At 56.8% G+C, this 22457-nt stretch overlaps 1 protein-coding gene across 3 annotated transcripts; it reads left to right on the top strand.

The window, feature by feature from the left end:
- Positions 1–547: 547 nt before the first annotated feature.
- On the top strand, positions 548–20251 carry RCC1L (RCC1 like). Of its 3 annotated transcripts, none has more exons than XM_044232784.1 (11): positions 548–868; positions 2325–2454; positions 5967–6095; positions 7312–7378; positions 8601–8652; positions 9445–9529; positions 11819–12000; positions 15499–15586; positions 16641–16814; positions 18750–18835; positions 19527–20251. In XM_044232784.1, exons 1-11 carry the CDS (start codon positions 548–550, stop codon positions 19602–19604), a joined length of 1392 nt encoding a protein of 463 aa, XP_044088719.1. In that variant the 3' UTR covers positions 19605–20251. The 3 variants fall into 3 exon arrangements, with proteins under 3 accessions (XP_044088719.1, XP_044088721.1, XP_044088720.1); XM_044232786.1 differs by having other exon boundaries at positions 670–690; XM_044232785.1 differs by lacking the exon at positions 548–868 and adding an exon at positions 976–1002.
- Positions 20252–22457: the final 2206 nt, after the last annotated feature.

A 22457-nucleotide genomic window follows, 5' to 3' on the forward strand; every position in this document is an offset into this window, starting at 1 on the left:
CCCGCGCGCTGGGGCTGGAGCCCGGCTGAGCGGCCTGGAAGCGGACGGGGAGTCTGCGACGGCGCCCGCTGGGGACGACGAGGGGCCGCGGCGAGGAGGGTATACCGGGGCGGGGGAGAGCGCCACGTGGGAGCCGCGCAGAGCGGGCCACCAGTACGTTTTACCTCTGCGGACAGACAGGCAGCAACGGGTCTTCGGAACGGAAGCGCCCGCCGCCCCCCGAGAGCCAAGACCCTCCGCAAGGAGCGCGGGATGGGGAGGGCAGGCGCCCGGCGGGCTGCGGAGCTGCGAGACAGATGCGCGCTGCAGCACAGCGCCCCGCCCACTAAGCCTGCTGTCCCCAGGCCCCGCCCCTAGCCCCGCCCCCCCGAGTCCGCGGCTCCCAGGCCCCGTCCCCGTCCCTCGCCTTCCCCCAGCCACTGGCGGCCCTCGGCGCCTTTGCCTTCAGCCAATAGCTGACGAGCCCTGGGGCTCTTCCGCCAGAGCGTGGGTTCAGGGGTCACTCAAGATGGCAGCGCCCAGGAGGCGCTGAGGCGTGGAGCGGGGAATGGCGCTGGCGGCGCTGGCGGCCGGGCCTCGGCTGGGGCGGCTGCTGAGCGGACCGGGACCGGGACTGCGGGCGGGGCGAGGGCACCGGACGGCGGCCGGGCGCTCGCCGAGCTCGCGCGAGGCGGACGCCCCGGTGTTCCAGTACGTGGGCGAGCGGGCAGCCCGTGCCGACCGCATCTTCGTGTGGGGCTTCAGCTTCTCGGGGGCGCTGGGCGTGCCCACCTTCGTGCTGCCCAGCGCGGGGCCCAAGCCTCGCGCCGGCTCGCGGCCGCCCCGCAGGATCCAGCCCGTGCCCTACCGCCTGGAGCTGGACCAGAAGGTGCGGGCCGCGGCTCTGTCCCTTCGGAGCGCCCTCTGGCCTCCGCCGCTGCTCCCCGAGGCCCTCGGCGGGGAGCTGGGACTCTGGGTGGTCCAGCGGCGGGGAGGACGACCCTCAGCGGGCTGCAGGCCCAGGTGGGTGGGGGAGGGCGTTAGGGTCTCACGTTTAACGAGTGGCCGAAATGTGCCCCTGTTGTGCCGGACTAGCGTCATTCGCACGTCACCCCCGGAGCAGGGGGTTGTCACCGGAGTCACAGTTACGTTCCTAGGGGTCGCGGAATATACTTTCTCTAATTTCAGCCCTTTTAAGTGCATTGAGACTCCGTTTTACAGGCTGGCCTGGGGCCTGCGCTGGACAGTGTTCCACGTGTGCTGGAAAGGGAGGAGCGTTCTGCCATGGTCCGGGGTGGGGGGGGGGACTTGATGTCAGGTCAAGTGGGTTAGTGACTCCTTGGTTGACCTGTTATTTGCTCCAGCTGTTCTCCACCACCTCAGGCAGCTGCAGTGGTCAAACATTAGCTGCTGATTGTTTTCAGCAAATAGCCCTGGGGAGGAGGCTGTTTGCCCTGGGTGATACGTGGGTCAGGTCACAGGAGGAGAGCGGGGCGCATGGGGTCTTCCAGGGAGCCACCGGACGGATGAGATGAGAACGCTCTGGGAATGGGGCTTTGAAGTTCCTCCAAACCCTTTTCTTCCTGTTGCAGGGGCTGCCGGACTGTCCGCCTGTGCGGTCACTGTGACCTGTTCCTTTTCAGAGCTACCGCAGAGCTTCGCGGAGGGGAATGGGAATAGGTCGAGTTGAAATGCTGCAAAGCATTTTGCCGAAATTAAAGAAATGCATATTCTCTAACCACAAAGCTTGCTGTTCTTATGGAGACTCAGCTGCTTTTCTGGAGTCAACAGCCCCCAGATCGCTTGAAGTCTTTGATTAATTTCCAGAGTTCTGGGGGGGGGGGGAAGGATTCTGGCATTTTGCCAGTGTTCTTGTTGATCTGCCGTTTTCACTGATGTCACTCAATCCATGTCCTCACGGACCCTAACACTTTTCATGTCATTACTGATAGGGTTAAATCGCATCTGCTGTCTTGCTGTTTGTTTCTGTAGGTCTTTTGTTTCTCTCTTCATCCTTTGCTGCCTTCTTTTGTGTTAAATAGAGTAGCTTTTATTTTTATTTTCTTTATAGATTTTATTTATTTATTTGTCAGAGAAAGAGAGAGTGCGAGACAGGCAGACAGAGTGGCAGAGGGAGAAGCAGGCTCCCCGCGGAGCAAGGAGCCCGATGTGGGACTCTATCCCAGACGCTGGGATCATCACCTCAGCCGAAGGCAGATGCTTAACCGACTGAGCCACCCAGGCGCCCCAGTGCTATATGTTCTTTGGGCAAACAACCTGTCATTTATTGCAGAGAAAACTTGTTGTCTCAAATCAGCTCATGCTTTATGGGAACTCTTTTGCAGATTTCCTCTGCTGCCTGTGGCTATGGATTCACACTGTTGTCCTCTAAAACCAAGGATGTGACGAAAGTTTGGGGTATGGGGCTCAACAAAGATTCCCAGCTTGGATTTCACCAGAGCCGCAAAGATAAAAGTGAGTGTGCTCACCTTGGCTACTCTGTGCTGCGACTGGTCTGAGGGAGCTCTCCTTTTGTTTTCAAGAATGTGATGACACAAACCGGACTGGCAGAACGGAATAAAAGGAGTCTTACACGAATGTTATTTGGAACCGTCTGGATTAGATTGCTTGTGAGCCCCTTTGGTAATAACACTGGACCTGTAGGCAAAAGAGGCTTTGATGATAAGTAAAGATATTCCTCTTATTGTGCCTGATATATAACATTTTTTTAAAGATTTTATTTATTTATTTGACAGGCAGAGATCACAAGTAGGCAGAGAGGCAGGCACGGGGAGAGGAGGAAGCAGGCTTCCCACTGAGCAGAGAGCCTGATGCGGGGCTCGATCTCAGGACCTTGGGATCATGACCTGAGCTGAAGGCAGAGGCTTAACCCACTGAGCCACCCAGGCGCCTCTATGAATTTTTTTTGAAGATATTATTTATTTATTAGAGAGAGTGTGTGTATGTGTGCGTGCATGCATGCAGAGGGAGAGGGAGAGGGAGAGAGAATCCCAAAGCAGACTCCGCGCTGAGCATGGAGCCTGCTGTGGGGCTCTATCCCGGGATCATGAGAGCGTGACCCAAACTGAAATTGAGAGTCGACTGCTTCACTGTCCAAATCACCCAGACACCCAGCCTGATTTATAAATTATTTCTAAATTTAAATATAAATATTAATTAAATATAAATATATATAAATTTATAAATTAAACTTTATCATAGATAGGTATGCCAAAATAAAAATAGAGTGTATATGGGGTTTAGTCCTGTCTGTAGTTTCAGGCATCCAAGGGGTCTTGGAATGTATCCCCCGTGGAGAAGGGGGGGTTGGCTGTACTGGACCGTACCTTTACTGTCTGGATAAACCTTTTCATTTTTTTCTTGTTTTCTCATTCATGGGCAATTACATTTTTGCATGGTTTGGGTCAGTGGGTATCTTCTGCCTTTCACTTAATTCTGCATCAGAATTCTTTTAGAAGTCAGCACTGAAGGCTGCGTTAGCTGTAAGACACCACATTGAATGTGTTACCCCTTTTCCGGGGATCACGTTTCGGCACACACACAAATGGACAGAGGGAGGTATGCCAGCTTTACTTACCAACTCAGCCCGTTTGGTTTTGTTCATTTCCCGCACTTTCCCCTCAATAATTTTTTTTTAAGATTTTATTTATTTGACGGAGAGACAGAGAGAGGGAACACAAGCAGGGGCAGAGGGAGAGGGAGTAGCAGGATCCCGCCGAGCAGGGAGCCTGATTTGGGGCTTGATCCCAGGACCTGGGATCATGACCTGAGCCAAAGGCAGATGCTTAATAATTGAGCCACCCAGGTGCCCCTCCCCTCACTAATTTGAAGCAAATCCCAACATTATTAATTTTGTTGGTAAATATTTTAGTATGCATCTAAAAAAATAAGGCCCTTGAGGTGCCTGGGTGGCTCGGGTCAGGTCCTGGGATCGAGTCCCGCATTAGGCTCTCTCAGCAGGGAGCCTGCTTCTTCCTCTCTCTCTCTGCCTACTTGTGATCTTTGTCTGTCAAATAAATAAATAAAATCTTAAAAAAAAAATAAGGATCTTAAAAAAAAAAAGTAAATGCGACATCATTTTCACACCTAAAAATATTGAACAATATAATCCCTTTATGTTACTAAATATTTATTTTATTTTAAAGATTTTATTTATTTGACAGAGACAGAGGCAGGCAGAGAGAGAGGAAACAGGTTCCCCACTGAGCAGAGAGCCCGATGCAGGACTTGATCCCAGGACCCCGAGATCATGACCTGACTCAGGTGTCCCGCCAAGGCTTCCTTTCTTAAGGAAGAAAAAAAAAAAAAAAAGGAAATAGGGATGCCTGGCTGGTCCAGTTGGTGAAGTGTGTGACTTTTGATCTCAGGGTTGTGGGTTTGAGCCCTACAGTGGGTGTAGAGGTTACTTAAAAATAAAATCTCTAGGGGTACCTGGGTGGCTTAGTGGGTTAAGCCTCTGCCTTTGGCTCAGGTCATGATCCCAGGGTCTTGGGATCGAGCCCCGCATTGGGCTCTCTGCTCAGCGGGAAGCCTGCTTCGCCCTCTCTCTCTGCCTCTCTGCCTACTTGTGATCTCTCTGTCTCTCTTTGTCAAATAAATAAAATAAAAAATATTTTAAAAAATAAATAAAATCTTAAAAAAAAAAAAAAATGAGATCACATTGTTTATCCTATAGAATTCTCCAGTCTGGAGTTTGCTGTGGTTCCGTCTAATGTCATTCTCTGTACTTCCTGATAGCTGTATTTCTGGCCCGATTCCCCTTACGTGATACATTGAAGGCTTCCCAGGCCCTTAGAGGTCTGTGCAGGTAGCAGTGGAGGAGGTATACATCAACAACATGGTCTGGTTTCTTCGATGTTGCCTAGAATCACAACATCTTGGTGTGATAAAGCAGTTACTCCATGCTGACAGAAAACTCTCTCCAGGGCGTCTGGGTGGCTCGGGGTGAAGCATGTGCCTTCAGCTCAGGTCGTGATCTCAGGGTCCTGGGATCGAGGCCCGCATCGGGCCCTCTGCTCAGCGGGGAGCCTGCTTCCCTCTCCCTCTTTCTGCCTGCCTCTCTGCCTACTTGTGATCTCTGTCTGTCAAATAAATAAATAAAATTGTAAACAAACAAACAAAAGTATAAGTTTCTTCTACAGAGTGACTTCTAAAGAACTTTCCCCTTACTCGCTTATTTAAAAGTTAAAATTTTCAGGGGCCTCTGGGTGGCTCCGTTGGTCGAGTGTGCAACTCCAGATCTCAGGGTCATGAGTTCGAGCCCCACGGTGGGTGCAGAACTCACTGTACTTAATTAATCAATTAAGAAAAATTTAATTTTAGGGATCTTACTTTATTGTTGAAATAATCTCTATGCTCAGTGTGGGTCTCGAACTCACGACCCAGAGATCAAGAGTCTTACGCTCTACCAGGCATAGGGCCAGGCGCCCCTACAATTTTCTTCTTCGACTAGAGAGCATATTTGTGTACTTGAGAACCCTCCAGGTGCACTAGAATATTTTGGAGAAAAGGCTGCTTTTTGCTTCTGTCCTCCTGGCCACCCATTTTTTCTCCCTGAAGACAACCTGTGTTAACAGTTTCCAGTTTCTCCTGGAGAGATGCAATGGCGTACACAAGCAAAGGCCCCCGTGTATCCTTTTTCCCACTTTGTAATCCGAGCGGTATCGTGAAGTACATGCTGCGCTTCGCTTTACTGGGAGATGGTAGTGGGTCTTTGCCTTTGCTCTCCTCGGATGCAGATGGCGTGAATGACCCAGGAAGGCTCACCGGAGGCAGCGGGTTGCCGCGGGTCCCGGCCCGGGGCCTGGGGTTCCGGTCTTAGCTCGGCCACTCGCTCAGGTGGCTGGACGAGTCCCTCTGATCTCTGTGGGGCGTTGTGGGGGTCGGACAGCGTGAGGTCCGATGCCGGGAGTGCTATCACTCTGGGTCGGTGCGGCTGGCCGTGAACCTGCTCTTTCTTCTTCCAGCCAGGGGGTATGAGTACGTACTGGAGCCCTCGCCTGTCCCGCTGCCTCTGGACAGACCTCAGGAGACACGGGTGCTGCAGGTGTCCTGCGGCAGAGCCCACTCTCTCATCCTGACAGACCGCGAAGGAGGTGAGTTGGCCTCTCGGGTTCATGGAGGAGCCGGGGAGCCACTTTCTGCCCTTGGGTCGAAACCGGGTGGTTTGATGGAAACACGCGTCACTAGGGAGGCCGCTGGCATTTCCCGAGCAGACCGGTAGGGTGGCTCAAGGTCACCGTTGGGGGCTCCTGCCAGCTCTTCCGTGTTCTCTGCTCTCTGTGATTCTTAGAGAACCTCAGTATTCGTAAACGTGACGGCGCCCACCAGGCCGCCTTCGCAAGGCCTCCTGCTCGCTTTGCCATGAAGTCCCTGGGCTGCCCGTAGACGGTGTTTTCTGTTGTAATGAAAGGAGCCTGCTGGCCGGCGCTTCCTTCAGCTGGGGGGCTGCTTCCGGAGTCCAGAGAGCACAGATTCTCTTCCTTCAGCTGGGGGGCTGCTTCCAGAGTCCGGAGAGCACAGATTCTCTTCCTTCAGCTGGGGGGCTGCTTCCAGAGTCCGGAGAGCACAGATTCTCTTCCTTCAGCTGGGGGGCTGCTTCCAGAGTCCGGAGAGCACAGATTCTCTTCCTTCAGCTGGGGGGCTGCTTCCAGAGTCCGGAGAGCACAGATTCTCTTCCTTCAGCGGGGGGGCTGCTTCCAGAGTCCAGAGAGCACAGATTCTCTTCCTTCAGCTGGGGGGCTGCTTCCAGAGTCCAGAGAGCACAGATTCTCTTCCTTCAGCTGGGGGGCTGCTTCCAGAGTCCAGAGAGCACAGATTCTCTTCCTTCAGCTGGGGGGCTGCTTCCAGAGTCCAGAGAGCACAGATTCTCTCCCGAAGAGCGAGTGTTTCTGGGGAAAGGCCGTCTTGCCTAAATGTTCCCAGTTTCATTTCCCAGCTAAGCATGCTTTGTGGGAAAAGGCAGACGTGGTGATCAGGAACTCTTTCCAGAGCAGCTGTGGCGTGCGGGGCAGCCTCTAGGGACACGTCCCGGGGTGGGGGTGGCGGGGCCTTCCCTGGGAGGTGCTCGCCTCAGAAGGGCCTGCAGGGGAAGGCAGAGGGGCCTGGCAAGGTGGCCCAGGCTGCTGCTGGCGGGCCGGGCCCCAGCTGGCCTACGGGTGCACCTGCAAAGGCTGGGGGTGTCCGAGAAGGCAACCGGGCGCTTAGCCTGTGTGGTTGGAGTGAGACCCCTTCCGAGACCCCCTTGTAGTCCTGACGTTCCGGGATCCCACGAGCCCGCAGAGTGGGTTTCACTGGTGGTCTTTTCTGCAGTCTTCAGCATGGGAAACAATTCTTACGGGCAATGTGGAAGAAACGTGGTCGAAAATGAAATTTACAGGTGAGTTCCCCAAAGGACTTCCCCAGATCGTGTTAAGCATTTAACATTTCCCGTGTGGTTAGTAAGTGATGGACGCACAGAGCAGGAAGTGGCAGGCTTCCCCTGCTTGAGAGGGGAGGTGAGAGTCACTGGAAGGCTGTGGAGGGGTCGTGGAGGGGTCGCTCCGCTGAGGGCTGAGCTCTGTGTAGTGCCTGGGTGGAAGGGAGGGTGGTCGAGTGTTGACTGTGGTGCGTCGGACTTGTTCTGAATTAGTTTTTTACTTTTACCAAATTGATTAACTTTAAAAATTCCCTCTATTCTATTTATTTCAATCTTTGTTTTTTTTCAAGACTTTATTTTTAAGTAATCTCTATACCCAGTGGGGCTCAAACTCACAGATCGAGAGTCATATGCTCAACCCATTGAGCTAGACCCTTATTGATGTTGGTCTTTAAAAAGATTCCCTTCTCCTTCCTCACACTATGCTGTTGGGTCTGAGTACGAGTCTCATTTCGGGCAGTATATTAAGATCACCAAAGTAGGGGGGCACCTGGCTGGCTCAGTCGGTCAAGCGTCTGCCTTTGGCTCAGGTCATGATCCCGGGGCTGGAATCGAGCCCCGCATGGGGCTTCTTGCTCAGCAGGGGCCCTGCTTCTCCCTCTCCCACTGCTTGTGTATTCTCTCTTTCTCTGTCTCTGACAAATAAATAAAATCTTTTTTTTTTTTAAAGATTTTACTATTTGACAGAGATCACAAGTAGGCAGAGAGGCAGACAGAGAGAGAGAGAGGAGGAAGCAGGCTCCCTGCTGAGCAGAGAGCCCGATGTGGGACTCGATTCCAGGACCCTGAGATCATGACCTGAGCTGAAGGCAGCGGCTTAACCCACTGAGCCACCCAGGCACCCAATAAATAAAATCTTAAAAAAAAAAAAAAAATCAAAGTGGGGGCAGCTGGTTGGCTCAGTCTGTAGAGCACGTGACCCTTCATCTTGGGGTTGTGAGTTTGAGCCCCACGTTGGGCACGGAGCCTATTTAAAAATAAAAAAATCACCAAAGGGTTGTTGTCCTCTTTTACTCTCCTGCCTTGGCCTGCCTCTCCCCTATATTTGACCTTGAGAGTTGCCCTAACAGTTAACTGTGTGCACGTGGGGGCTGTCAGTTAGGGGCGACGGGCAGGGGCGGAACCACACGGCGCTTATGATGACCGTACCTCTTGCTTCTCCCTAAATGGCGCGTGGCTGCAGCGAAAGTCACAAAGTCAACCGAATGCAGGACTTCGACGGACAGGTGGTTCAGGTAGGACACGCCCTGGAGAGGTGCTGAGAGCCTGTCCTCCAGGCCCCTGGAGCTGTTTTTGCAGGGGTGAAAGGTGGGGGGGGGTGACGGCAGATGGGTCGGGGCAATTATCTGAGTTAATAAATTATTTTAGTGAAAATTATTGCCCGCCTCCTGTAGGTCAGGAGGGTATTGGTTTCCACCAGGTTATGGGGGTACAGAGTTTAGTACGGTTTGGGGGGGCTGGCGCTCTCAGGGGAGGCCCAGGCTGAGTCAGTTGTGTGTGCATCCCAGGCTGGCCGGGTCGTGCTCACCATTTTATTTCCATCCCCGGTGCGGAGCCTGGCGCACGGCCCGTGCTCACCATACAGGCCTTAGTACGTAAGCGGACGCTTACAGGAGGGCCCTGAGAGCGCAGAAGGAGAATTGTTCAGGCTCGCGGGGGTGGAGGGGAGGGAGAGAAGGCACACGGAGAAGGAGGCGTGGGTCAGACAGGCGGGGCTGGCTGGTCGGAAAGGGGGGAAAGGGGTTACGGCAGAAGGAGGGGCACCCCGAGGGCTTAGAAGGGTGGATGGGGAGCTAGTGACAAAGATCGGAGGAGGCCGGTGGGGAGGTCGAGGCGGGGACGGGGAAGAGAAGGGCTTACGGAGGAGGGGACTGAGCAAGAATCCGGTGCGGAGGCCGTGCGGGGCAGCCCGCCTGGGCCTGGCCGGCTCACTGGTCCTGAGGGTATGTGGCGAGCTTTGGGTCTGTCCCCCGGGATGCTGGGCTCCCAAGGATTTCTCATCAGCCTCCCCGCTGTTCGTCTGACAGGTGGTTTGTGGCCAGGACCATAGCCTGTTCCTGACGGACAAAGGAGAAGTCTACTCTTGCGGCTGGGGCGCCGACGGGCAAACGGGTAGGGGTCCTTCCCCACTGGGGTTGGGGCACTAGGGAGTGGGGGCTCCGGGACCCTTGTGGGCGAGCACCTGCCTTCCCTAGGCTCATCCCTCTCTTACCGCCCCAGCCAGCCTGTCTCGCCTCATTCCCCTCGCCCCCAGCACCCCTGGCAACCATCCCGCAAAGGGTTGGGTGGAAGATTCTAGATGCCACTGGAGACAAAAGGTTCACAAAGGCCAGCTAAAGAGAGCGCGGCTTTAGCCCTTCTGAGGAGAATGGGATGAAAATCGGGAGGAATGAGGGATAAGCTTTATTAACCTTGCTTATTTAATCCTCCTGTGTTTTGAAATTTGTCTGGAGGGAGGGCCTTTAAATTTAAGATTTCAGTCTTGTACAGATCCTCCCTAAGACCCCCCACCGCATGGGATCACCTTTGTTCTTGGTCTTGCGTTTCCTTCTCATTCTTGTTCATGCGTGCACGTCTTTTGTATTGTGATGATAGCACAGGTGTGATTTTTACACGTTTGTTTTCTCTTTTAAATCTTGTCGGTACAGTTTTCACAGTTGCGTTTTTAATAATTTGTGCGATACAGCATCAAGCTCATTTACCGTGAGATAAATGACTCATTACTTACTAAATCATTAGTTAATCATTACCCTGTTGTCAGGAGGTACATTTTTGGGTGGGGGGAACCAGGGGCAGCCCCACATCGGTCATTGAAGATATTATGACATTTATCATGTATACACACACTTTTTCTTTTTGGGGATTGTTGCCGTAGGATTGATTCCCTTCCGAGACCCCCTTGTGGATCAAGGAGTGGATCAGAAGAGTAGAATATTTTTGCGTTTTCAGAATGAATCATTAGGTTGCTTTCTAAATATCGCACTAGCCCGGACTGTCCTTAGCCACGGTACAGAAGTTACCACGGTGGCCATAAGCTCTCCAGCAACAAATACTGTCCGTTTAAGTGTGCTGATTTCATCCCTGTGCCAGTATTTTCACATGTGTTTTTTTCGGTATCTGTAAAGTCGAAGGTTCTCTTTACTTTTAAAATCGTGCTGTGGGTCATTTTTGAAAAATCAGCTTTTTTTTTTTTTTTTAAAGATTTTATTTATTTATTTGACAGGCAGAGATCACAAGTAGGCAGAGAGGCAAGCAGAGAGAGGGGGAAGCAGGCTCCCTGCTGAGCAGAGAGCCCGATGCGGGACTCGATCCCAGGACCCTGAGATCATGACCCGAGCTGAAGACAGGCTTAGCAAACTGAGCTACCCAGGTGCCCCGAAAAATCAGCTTTTCCCAAAAATAAGAAGCTCGTTGATAGATGCATCCCAACAGCCCAGAGAGGAATAAGGGGAGATGCAAAAGCCCTGCTCGCTGGAGATGACCGTGGTTAACAGTTTCCCGGTGCTGTTCCAGAAGCGAACCGTCGTAGGTGACGGCTGGCCTCCCTGCCCTTGCTTGCTGGGCCTGGTGTCCAGCTCTGCAGGCCCCTGCAGTCGGTTCCTGGAGCCGGCCTCTTGCAGCCCCAGGGCCTTGGCACAAGCCTACCCTTCCTTATGGGTTGAGTAACTTTAGACCGTGGGCTCCTGTTTCATTGAATTGACCTTGTGGAAACTGGAGGAGCCTAGGTGGAGATGCTCTCCTTCAGAGAGGATCCAGGTTCACGTTTGTCTGTCGCTAAGGGGTGCTGCGAGTCTGATGCTGCCCTGGGTCCCGTTGTGAAGCCTGATTTACAGTGGGAGTCTGGGGTGTGCGTTCTGCCTTGGTCCTGCTGCCAGGGCTCCCCTTCCGTCACGGCGTGGACGGTGCCATCTGTCCCACCGGCCTCTGGCCACCTGCCTTTTCTCCTGTTCGCTGCCTGCCGCGCCGGTGGGCCAGTTCCGGCTTACTGTTATTTTGGTGGGGGGACGTGGGGAGCTGGGGTGGAATGGGCTCTGGGAGAGTTCCTTCATTTTCTGGTAAGCCCAGCAGCGCGCTGGAGCTCGCTGGCCGCACAGGTCCGTGTGTGTTCCCACAGGGTCCCCTGGCCTCACTGTGCCGCGCGCTTGTGTCTCGTAAACGTTTCTAACTTGAGTCAGACTGAGAAAGTCTCCGGGGTTTAAAAAATAAACGCTCACTCTTCTGTTTTCTTCCTCCTCTGAGAGAGCGTGGAGAAGGAAGCTGTAGAGTACGGAGAGGAGCAGATTAGCCTTGCCGAGCCGATGCTCGTAAAGCGTTTAAAACTGTGCTCGGCACATAGGAAGCCCCTGGAAGCGTCCGTGCCAAGAGTCCGTGACTGAGAGTAACGCTTCGCTGTTGCGGCAGGTCTGGGTCACTACAACATCACCAGCGCGCCCACCAAGCTGGGCGGGGACCTGGCCGGAGTGAGCGTGGTGCAGGTGGCCACCTACGCTGACTGCTGCCTGGCCGTGTCTGCCGAGGGCGGCCTCTTTGGATGGGGGAACTCGGAGTACCTGCAGCTGGCCGCCGTCACCGACGCCGCACAGGTACGGGGCCGCGCGCAGCCGGGCCTGGGGGCTTGGTAGACAGGGCGGGTCACGGGCGTTTGTGAGACGTGCTTCTGGGGCGCCCGGGCGGCTCGGTTGGTTGGGTGTCCGACTCTGGGGCATGTCGTGGTCTCGGGGTGGTGGGATGGACCCCCAGGTTGGACTCCACGCCCTGCGGGAGTCTACTGCAGCTCTGCCCCTCCCCTGCCGGGGCGCGTGGGCACGTGCTCTCTCTCTCTTTCTCAAATAAACAAGCACATCTTGATAGAAAAGAGCTTCTTCAGCAAAGTGCGACGTGGGGAGTGCTGTTTAGGCCCGACCACCTGTAAGGCTGCTGGGGTTCAAAGCCATCGTTATCAAGCCTTCGATGCGATAGCTGGTTCAGAGCGGGCTGACAGGTGCACCTGTGCGCCCTGTCCCGGTCGGAGGGGGTGTGAGTTCCCGTGGTGTCGCTATGTGCTGGGCAGGGTAATGCATGTGCCACGTACGGCACATAGATCGCTGGTGCGCACCTGCTCCCCCCCGCCCACCCCCGCAGTAGGACACGCACGGGACGCCAGAAGCCACTGCCTGTGGCCTCCCTGTCACCGCCCCCGCCTTCTCACCGGAGGGAGCCACCTTCAGTACAGTACAGTAGGATTTTAGACATGAAGGGGAATTGGATATAAAAATAAAAAACTCCACTGCATGAAGAACCTCCCTCCCTAACCCACATTCAGCAGTTCTCAGCTAATGGCCCCAAACCAGAAATAGCCGCAAAAAACCCAAGACGTAATTCACCTTTTTCAAGTGTAGAATTTAAGTGGTTTTTAGCGTAGTCACAAGTCGTGCAGCCGTCTCATTCCAGAAGTTTTACTTTACCTTCCTCCCCCCAACAAAAAAATAATCCTGTATCCCCAATGGCCAGTTTTTGTTGCCATCTGCTTCTCTGCCCTGGATTTGTTTGGTTTTGTTTTGTTTTGAGAGGGAGAGAGCGTGTCATGGGGCGGGGAGGGGCAGAGGGGGAGAGAGAGGAATGTCAAGCGGATTCCCGGCTGATTGTGGAGCCTGACACGGTCCTCAGTCTCATGACCCTGAGCTCATGGCCTGACCTGAAACCGGACTCAGATGTGCAGCTGGTGGACCCATAGGCACCCCTGCCCTGGATTATTTTGCAGTAAATCCCAGACATCATATTTTATCCATAAAAGTTTCCATATCTATCTCTAAAAGGGAAAGACTACTTAAAAAACCCACTTTATTCCTTAATACCGTCAAACTTCTGACAACAGGCAGAAGGTTTAAATTATGTATTTTTTTAAAGAGCTATGTATTCATTGCAGAGCTGAAGTGGGAGGGGCAGGGGAAGAGGGAGAGAGAGAATCTCAAGCAAATTCTCAGCCGTATAGGGAGACTGACATGGGGCTCGATCCTGTCACCCTGAGATCACGGCCCAAGCTGAAATCGAGAGTCGGCCGTTTAACTGACTACGCCTCCAGGTTCCCCTTAAATGTGTATTAGTAAAGAGATCAGCCCAGAGGAAACTAAAGCCGAGAACAGGATGAGGAGAAGCCTTCCCTGTGGTCCGGTCCAGTGGCTAGAAGCCGTAGCAGATAGGGTTCTGAGCTTCCTAGTAGCCCAATTCAAGAAGAAAACACACCCATTCAAATGATTCATTGTTTCTAGAAGAGAAACGAATAACATGTTCAGGAAAATTGTTGCTCTTCCTGCTCCCAAATTCTGAGAACCGCATCTCCCAAGGGCTTCCCCCGGGGGACAGCCCCGGGCTGGTGGCCCTGTTACCGCGGTGTGTCAGGTGGCCGCACCCCGACACTTCGTGCTTTCGCCCGGCACACACTGATTGTCTCACAGTTTCTGTGGGTCCAGAATCCAGGGGGCGCTCAGCCGGGTCCTCTGGCCCTCGTCCCCCGAAGGCTGCCGTCCTCTTCGGACTCGGTGGGAGACGGCTCTGCTCCCAGGACCACCCCGGCGGTTGTTGGCAGGACGCAGGTCCCCGTGGGCCGTTGGCCTGGTGCCCCGGTTCCTCGCGGGCGGTGAGCCAACTAGCTGTCGGCCCGGCCGTCCTTGGTTCCTGGCCACGTAGGCTTCCCATGCGCAGCTCCCACCCTGGCGGCGGCTTCATCGGAACAAGCAATCGAGGGAGCGCGAGACGGAGGCCAGCGTTTTATCATTTCCTCTTGGCGGTGACCTGCCCTGGCTTTCGCTGGCGCTCTGCTCCTCAGAAGCCGGTCCCGAGGTCCGGCCTCACGCCAGGGCGGGGGCCGTGTGGGTACGACCAGCAGGAGAGGGGGTCACGGGACCTTTCTGGGGAGCAGCTACCGCAGCTGGGACTCTTGACGTGGCCTGAGCCTCACCCTGTCTTGGACAGCCGAGGCGCGTCTCCGGCGTCTCCGTGCCGGGGTGTTCCTCAGGCCTTGCCGGGGCGTCTACGAGAGCACGCCAACCCCGACCCTCGTGTCCCTCGTTCTCAGCAGATCTGGTCCCTGATTCATGGGGAAAACGTGCGCTGTCAGATGCGCCTGTCCTCAGTTTCCCACTCGGAGTTCTCCAGCCGCCAGCCCAGGCCCGCTCCCTTCTAGCACGCGGACAGCATGTCCCTCCCCGGTGACGCCAGTTTTCTCTCCGCGTCCTGGGTCCTGTCTGCTCCCGCCTTCTCGGGAGCCCTCCTCCGTCTGGCCCTCGTCCCCGTGGCTCCAGCCTCCCCTTCCCCACTGGTCCCGCCGGCCCGCCCTGACCCGTGCGGCCTCCACCTGCAGACGCCCCGTGTGGGCTTCTCGCTCTGCACCCACATCGCCCTTTGGGGCATCCCCGAAGACATTTCCCCTCGGCCAGCTCTGGGCGCAGTGAACGGTGGATCCCCCACACCCTGTTCCTCTGCTGTGTCCCAGGTCCCCTCCTGTTGCCTCTGGAAATCCCGCCCTCTTCTTAGTACCCCTGCTGGCTCCCCTTTGCGCTCAGGAGAAAGACCAGTTCCTAACCATGGCCCACAACCTCTAGCCGGTGTCTCCACATCCCGCCCGTGCCCCTGCTTCAGCCTCTGTGACCTTGGTCAGACTCCCTGCAGGTGCCCTCTCACCCCCTTCCCTGGGTGCCTGCCCGCTCTGTTCTGAGGTGGCCTCTCTCCCCTGGCCTTGTTACCCCTACACATCCTTCGGGACCCAGGATAAAACGAAGCCTGCTCGGTCGCTCCCCCCAAATTAGATCCGGTTCCTTGACACACACTCTCCTTCATTGCATTCAGTGCAAATTAATTTTGGGTTCATTTTGGCCGGCCTCTTACCTTTTCCACCGGATTCCACTCGGGGTGAGGGACCACGTCGCTTCCTTCCTGTCGAATCCCCAGCACCTGGTTAGGTCTTCAGTGTATCTTGGACGTTCAGGCACGCCTTGGAGATTGAGTCAACGGCCGGGGACTTCCCTGCTTTGCACACGAGACGGAGCACGGCCGCGATCTCACTGGTGTGTCTTCCTAACACTGTGGTTCTGCTTTGGATGCAGGTGAACGTCCCCCGGTGCCTACCCTTCTCGGGAGTGGGGAAGGTGAAGCAGGCTGCCTGCGGCGGCACGGGCTGTGCCGTGTTAAACGGTGAGACCCTCCTGCGCGCGGTTTGTTGGGAAGCTGGAGGTGGGTGCATTGGGGGGTGCTCAGGGCCCACTGGAGTCGTGGCTGCGGCCCTCACCCCGAGGAAGGGAAGGGAGCGTGGCTGTGGGAGGTCTGGTTAGCCTGGGCTCAGGTTCTTTTTTTAAAAAATATTTTTAAAAAGATTTTTATTTATTTATTTGACAGATCACAAGTAGGCAGGCAGGCCGGGGGTAGAGGGGGGGAAGCAGGCTCCCTGCCGAGCAGAGAGCCCGATGTGGGGCTCGATCCCAGGACCCTGAGATCATGACCTGAGCCGAAGGCAGAGGCTTAACCCACTGAGCCACCCAGGCGCCCCATGGGCTCAGTTTCATAGGCGGTGAGGGTGACGTTTTTGACAGAGGGTGAGAGCCATGATTCAGATACAGACAAACAGCAGCAGGACTGAGTCCTTCCAACCTCCGTAATGATAACCGACCTCTGGGGTCTCCTCCCCCTGGGCCAGAGACTCAGCCCCACCTTCCCCAGGGAGGCTGTGCCCAAAGACAGTAGGCAGAGGGGAGAGCCATGAGGTGTGGGTCCCAAGGCCTGTGCCCAATTAAACGCCAGGCACCGCTGAGAAGCAGTAAACCTTCTATGACCAAGATACTCATTTCCGAGACTTTTAGGAATGTGGCCACAGGTTGGTCGTGTCCTCGGCTTGCTCCTGCCGTCAGTGTGAAAGCAGAGCATCTGGGTGGGGAAAACCGTCCCGGGCCTCCCCTGTGCTCACCGGGCAGCGGGGCGGCTGGCGCCCCGGGCCCGTCCCGGTGAGCTCCAGGTGTGCGAAGCTCGCGTCCTGAGCACGGTTCGCTGGCTGGACATCTGCCGCAAGCAGGACTTGGAAAGAGGGAGGGAAGAAACGCGGTTTTAGATCTCTGTCCATGTGTTCTTGACAGGCAAGGAGGGGGGAAGAAACCCATCCACGTGGACACGGGATTTGGGTGGCATGATCTGAATTTCCAGGGAGGGCGGGCTGCGCTCATTCGCCCGACTGACCGTGGTGTTTGCTCTAATGCAGGAGAAGGACAGGTTTTCATCTGGGGCTACGGAATTCTTGGGAAAGGACCGAACCTTGTGGAAAGTGCCCTTCCCGAGGTGATCCCGCCCAGTCTCTTCGGCCTGACGGAGTTCAACCCGGGAGTCCACGTTTCCCTGATCCGATGTGGCCTCAGCCATTTTGCCGCCCTGACCAGTGAGTGGCCCGGCCCGTGCGGCCCGGGGGGTGGCTGAGCTCACGGACCTTCAGGAGGCGGCTAAGCCACGAGGTGCTTGGCCTTGAGGGCGTGTGATGAGCGTCTCCTCTTCATCCTAGAGTTCCTTGGCTCTGTGGTCAGGCCACAGTAAAGCGAGTTTCCTCGTGAGGACACCTGTTGGCAGTGGGAGAGGGTCGAGCGTGTCGCGGTGCTGGCGGAAGCCAGCCGTGGGCTGGTGAATCCACAGTGGGTGACCAGGAGGCGACAGGGGCGGCCAGAGGTGGGTCTGGGAGCCCATCCTGCCGTCTCGCAGAGGCCAGGCCGCCCGAGTCCTCCAGCGGGATCAAAGGCAAGGCCCAGACGCAGGTTTTCGCCGAGTGTTGCCAGACTACAGAGCCGTACAGGACCCGTGGCTCGGCGGCCCTCTGGCTGGTGTGTCGCTGTGTTGGTCACGCCGCCTCCGCAAGCGCGGCCGGATCGGTTTGCCTCTGTCGCCGACGGGAACGGTCAGGCTGAACGACGCTCATTCCCGGTGTGGTTCTCAAGTAGATTGGTGGTTTCCTTGCGATTGGAAAATCACATTTCATGGGAAGTAATTGTTTTCTTTGGGAACATCCGGGCTGGGACGGTGAGTTTGGGTCGCCCTGAGTCACGGCAGGTTTTTGAAGCCGTTTTGCCGGAGCCCATAAGAAGCCACACGGCCGAATTCGGGGGGTAACAAAGGTGTATTTTCCAGGGCATTTCTGGGCTTACGCTGCGTGCAGAGTCGCATGCTTGGAAGTCAGTACGACGTGTTCGACGGGTGGACTGTTTCCCGCTTGCTGTCAGGCTGTGCGGCTGCTGTGCGTCCCGTGGGTTTTCCCCAGGGCCCGGTGGCCGCCTCCACGTGCCGGTTGCTGTCCCTTAGTCGGGGCAGCGTCAGAGCTGGAGCTCGGCCCCGTCTGTGGGCCCCGCGTTTGCATCCGGCCAGCTGGGGGTTGGCTGGCGGTGGTGGTTTACGCCCAGGTCGGCTCTCGTTCCGGAGCGGGGGCCAGACTGAATCGTTTCGTCGGAAGGCTCGGATCCGGGCGGCAGGGGGACCACGGAGGACAGTGAGATCAGAGGGCTCTGACAGCTCGGAACGGGGGGGTTTCCTCTTTAATCAGCCTGGATTTCTGTAGGCCCGGCTTTTCCGTGGCTTTTCTTCTACTCCCTGTGACCGCAGCCTTTTGCCAGGATGGGGTCTCTGGGCCGAGGAGCGCCCCCAGCTGGCGTGGATGGAAATCTGCGGCAAAGGCGGGGTTGCGGGCAGTGCCCTGCCGGGGCTGGGGTCCGTCCTGCAGGTTGGCACTTCCAGGGCCCCCTCTGCCTTTGGTCTGCCGGGCCGTCCTCCTTCACGGCACTTTACACAATCGGTGAACATCCGTTTTTACGGTGAGCTCTGCTCCCTCGTCTGGGTCTTGCTCTTTGAGTCGCCGCAGGCCCGTGCGGGCAGGGACCGTGCGTGTTCAGTTGCGGCCCTGTCCCAGCTCCTGGCACGTGGACGTAGACCCGGCCCGGAGAGGCGCTGGTCACTGCGTATCTCTGGACCACATGGTCCCGAGGTACAGAAACCAGATAAGGAGTCACGGATCGTCCTGCTTCTCACTCTGTTGGGGTGTGACTCGGGCCCGAGGGGGTCGGCTGCCAGGCTTTGAGGAGGGGGTGTGCAGGGGGGCGAGCAGAGCGGGCTGTGTGGAGCTGCCGGCCTCAGAGCCCCGCGTGTGTGCCTGTCCCCCGTGTGACGGGCGCAGCCCGCGTCCATTCAGAGGAGAGCATCAAGGCCCGGTGGAGATTGAAATGTGACTTCGGGCCCTCCTGGTTCCTGGTTCTAGAAAGCCTGTTCTCATGACCCTCCTCCTGGAGACTTGCTCTTGGTGTGGCCCCAACCACACACCGTTTTTCTTTCTTTGCAGACAGAGGAGAGCTGTTTGTGTGGGGCAAGAACATCCGCGGGTGCCTGGGCATCGGCCGTCTGGAAGACCAGTATTTCCCGTGGAGGGTAAGGCTGTGCTGGGTGGGCTTACGGGTGCGCCCAGGGCGCGGGGCTCCCCCAGCGTGTGGCTACACCACTGCGGGTGTAGAGACTACTTAAAAATAAAATTAGAAAAAAAAGGGGATTTCATATCTTTTTAATTCTTCTTCACTGAATGTCCCTTTATAATGTGCCCAGGAGAGGGTCTTACCTGTCGAAAAGAACGGTAATGATAGACAGCGATGCCGTCTGCAGGGGCGGGTGCCGCAGGGCCCGTGGCCCCTCTGCGGCGCGGGAGACCTTCCTCATGGAGGATGCACGTGGTGCAGGAAGCAGCCGGCCCGGGGCTGAGGCTGACGGCGTGCACAGCCAGGGGTTTCCTTCCCAGAGTGGACCCCGCGTGGGGAGCTGGGGCTTCTTGAGCTCCAGGGAGCCATGGGGGCGACCCCCAGGAAAGGTCACCAAGCCCCTGGCTTGGGAAGAGGTGTTGACCTCAGGGCTGAGTAACCTCTGTGGGCGCTCGGGTTCTGGTAGTTTCTGCAACGGGCGGGTAGGAAGAGTCACGTCTGCGGTCGGCTGGGTGGGACGCCGGGGTCGTCCGAACTGTCCTGCTGGGCTCAGATGGGTCAAGTCACCAAGAGGCAGAGCCGGGCTCAGGCGCAGGCTGGGCGGCTTCCGAACCATGTCCCCTCACGCTGTGCTGGGTCTTGTTCTGCAGGTGACCATGCCTGGGGAGCCCGTGGATGTGGCATGTGGTGTGGACCACATGGTGACTCTGGCCAAGTCCTTCATCTGAAGCTCCACCCTGGAACCTGGCCTCAGAACCCCTTGGACTGCTTGGCAGAGACCCCAGCGGGGCTGTTGCCGGGGGTCAGAGAGGACCCAGACCCCTTGTGACACGTGACGCTCTCTGCCAGTGCCCTTAGCAAGAACGTGCTGGAAGTCCCGGGACTCAGGCCCCTCTCTGGCCGAGGCTGGGACCCGCTGCATCACCACGGGGGGCTGTCCTCATCCGGCCAAGCACCAGCGAGAGGGGCCCCGGGCTGTGTGTCTCATCGGACCCGAGCAGCTGGTCTGGGGGAAGCTTAGCTCTACGCCGTGCCGTTCTGTTTGTGCTTGAAGGTTGCCGGACGGCTCTAGTGGCCAGGAGGGGTTCCGCAACTCTCCGACCCCAGCAGAGCTTGTGATGGGCGTGTGGGCTTCAGGGCGAGTCCCCGTCCCACTGCGGGAGCCGGGCTGAGAAGCTTGGAGAAGTTAGAGCGAGGCCAGGTTCTTGTGCACCGAACACCCCCTGCTTTCAGAAGCTTGGCTGGAGGGCGAGCCCCCGAGAAGAGATCCAGAAATCGTGGAAAAGAGCTGAGGTCGTAACATCAACTTGGCCTTTCGTTTAAAAACATCTTTGGAAAATCTCTTTTGGAATAAAGTCTATTTTTTGCCTTTTTATTTTTGAGCACTGAAGAGGGTTTTTTTTTTTTTTTTTTTAATCTTACTTGATCATTTAGAGATTCGCTCACAAAAACAAGGCTTTTGTTAAAGAGACGACTAGAAGCCAGGGACAAATACTCCCGAAGACGGTCCTGCCTGAAAACGGTGTGTCTGCACAGTCGCCTCCCCACGGTTTCGTTGGGAGGAAGCGACAACCGGGTCACCCCCCGGGGTCTCGCCCCGTGGCCGCACCCCCTTCCTCTGACTCATTCCCTCAACAGATCCTCTGTCCCCACCGGGGCAGCTACTCTCGGTCACACTGGACTCGGGGACGACGCCCCTGGAAGCAGGTCCCACACAGCTTACGTTCTGGGAGGTGAAACACAGCGACAGGCCAAACGGAGTGTATGGCGCTTCCCTGCGTGGGCCGTGCAGAGCCGGGGAACGGGGCTGGCCATGTGGGGGCTTTGCAGGAAGGGGACGGTCGGGGCGGCTGGCTGGCTTGGTCCGTGGAGCTCAGGGTTGTGGGTTCGAGACCCATATTGGGTGTACAGATGACTTAAAAATACAGTCTTTAGGGGGCGCCTGGGTGGCTCAGTCAGTTGAATGTCTGACTCTTGATTTCGGCTCAGTAATGACCTTAGGGTTGTGGGTTCAAGCCCCTTGCTGGGCTCCACGCTGGGCGGCACGAGCCTGCTTGGGATTCTGTCCCTCTGCCCCTCCCCCCGCTCATGCTCGCTCTCTCTAAATAAAAATCTTAAAAAAAAATGAGTGAAACGGTCACTGAGTAGTCCTTGCTGTGAGCTGAGGCCGGAGGACCTAGCCAGGTCCCATGGACCTTGTGTCTGGGGGAGCAGTCCCGGGACCACCTCCTGGGCTCGCGTCCCCTCCATTTGTCCGTGGGGAACCGGCTCCTTCACTTGCCATGAAAGATCTTCCATAAACTTGAGAGTTAAGTGACTTGTCGGTTTCCTTCCCGAAACTCCTGGCTGGGCCGTGTACCGTCCCCCTCCGCCGGTGGTGGAGAACAGAGATCCGTCCCCGTGCAGTCTTAGAGCACCTGCCGATTCAGGGAGGGCGCGTGCCCCGGAAGGTCAAGGTCATGCCTCCTGCGTCCCACCAGCCTGGTGTTCGGGGCCAGGATGTGACGGTGCCGGGCAGGGTTTCTCTTGAAGGTCGGAGTGGTTTCAGGCCCCCCACCCAAGGTTCAGGCCCCGCCACGACCTCCGTCTTGGACACAGGAACCAGGGCCCTGAAAGGGACGACCTTGGATGTGTCATGACCCAGGTTCTCGCAGGCGGGCTCCATCTGCCTGGCTGGCTGGAGTGCGTCCTGCACACGCCAGACTCTCTCCACAGTTGTCTTCCCCCTGGTGTCTCTGCTTCTGTCCCCTCACCCCTGACCCTCCCGGCGGCGGCGGCCACCTGAGTCCCCACGGGTGTCCTGGCTCCTGGGTGTCCTCGGACGGCCTGAGAGGGCGCTCGGTCCACAGACCTCAGAGGGAAAAGCCCTCATAGCAGCAGAACTTCCTGGGGCTCAGGGTGGCAGGGCTGAGGTGGGGGGGGTGCTAAATGGGGACACGGGTCTTCAGCCCTGCCCTGCTCACACCTGCCTTCCTTCCGTGGAAAATACCAGAGAGGTCCAGGGCCTCTTTCTTGCTGGGGCAGCCGTAACGCCCACCTGCCAAGAGGGCAAGGAGCCAGACGCCAGAGTCTTGTGGGACGGACGCTGGGCGGGTGCCCTCCCTCCTGCCTCCAGGGTGTCCTGTGTGGAAGTATCCGCGCCTGGGCTTCCGGAACGTGCATGCGTGTGTGTGTGTGTCCCCGCCCCCCAGGCCCTGTGTGTGTCTGTGTGTTTTGTCCACAGCAGGGCTCCGGGCTTGGGGAAGGAGCTCCGTCCTGCCCCACAGACCCCCGACCCCCGGGCCCACCTCTGCCAGAGGCCTGGGGAGGAGTGTGGGCCGAGTCGCCCATCTCCAAGACGGCCCCCAAGACCCTGACCTTGAGGGTCTCTCCTGGGTCAAACCAGAGCCGGGCTTTACGGCCATGGAGTGGGGTGGTGGGTGGTCTGTGGGAATCCCGAGAACATGTGGGCTTCTACCCTGGCCCCCGTGTCCCCGGCTCTGGGGGAAGCCAGGCTCCGTGCTGCGAGCGAACGCCACCCCGCGGGGAGCCCCCAGCCCGCCAGCCGGCACTAAACCGCCTCTGGGAGCAGACCCTCTGGT

This window comes from Neovison vison, chromosome 14 (assembly GCF_020171115.1).
Source record: "Neovison vison isolate M4711 chromosome 14, ASM_NN_V1, whole genome shotgun sequence".
Taxonomy (NCBI): Eukaryota; Metazoa; Chordata; class Mammalia; order Carnivora; family Mustelidae; genus Neogale; species Neogale vison.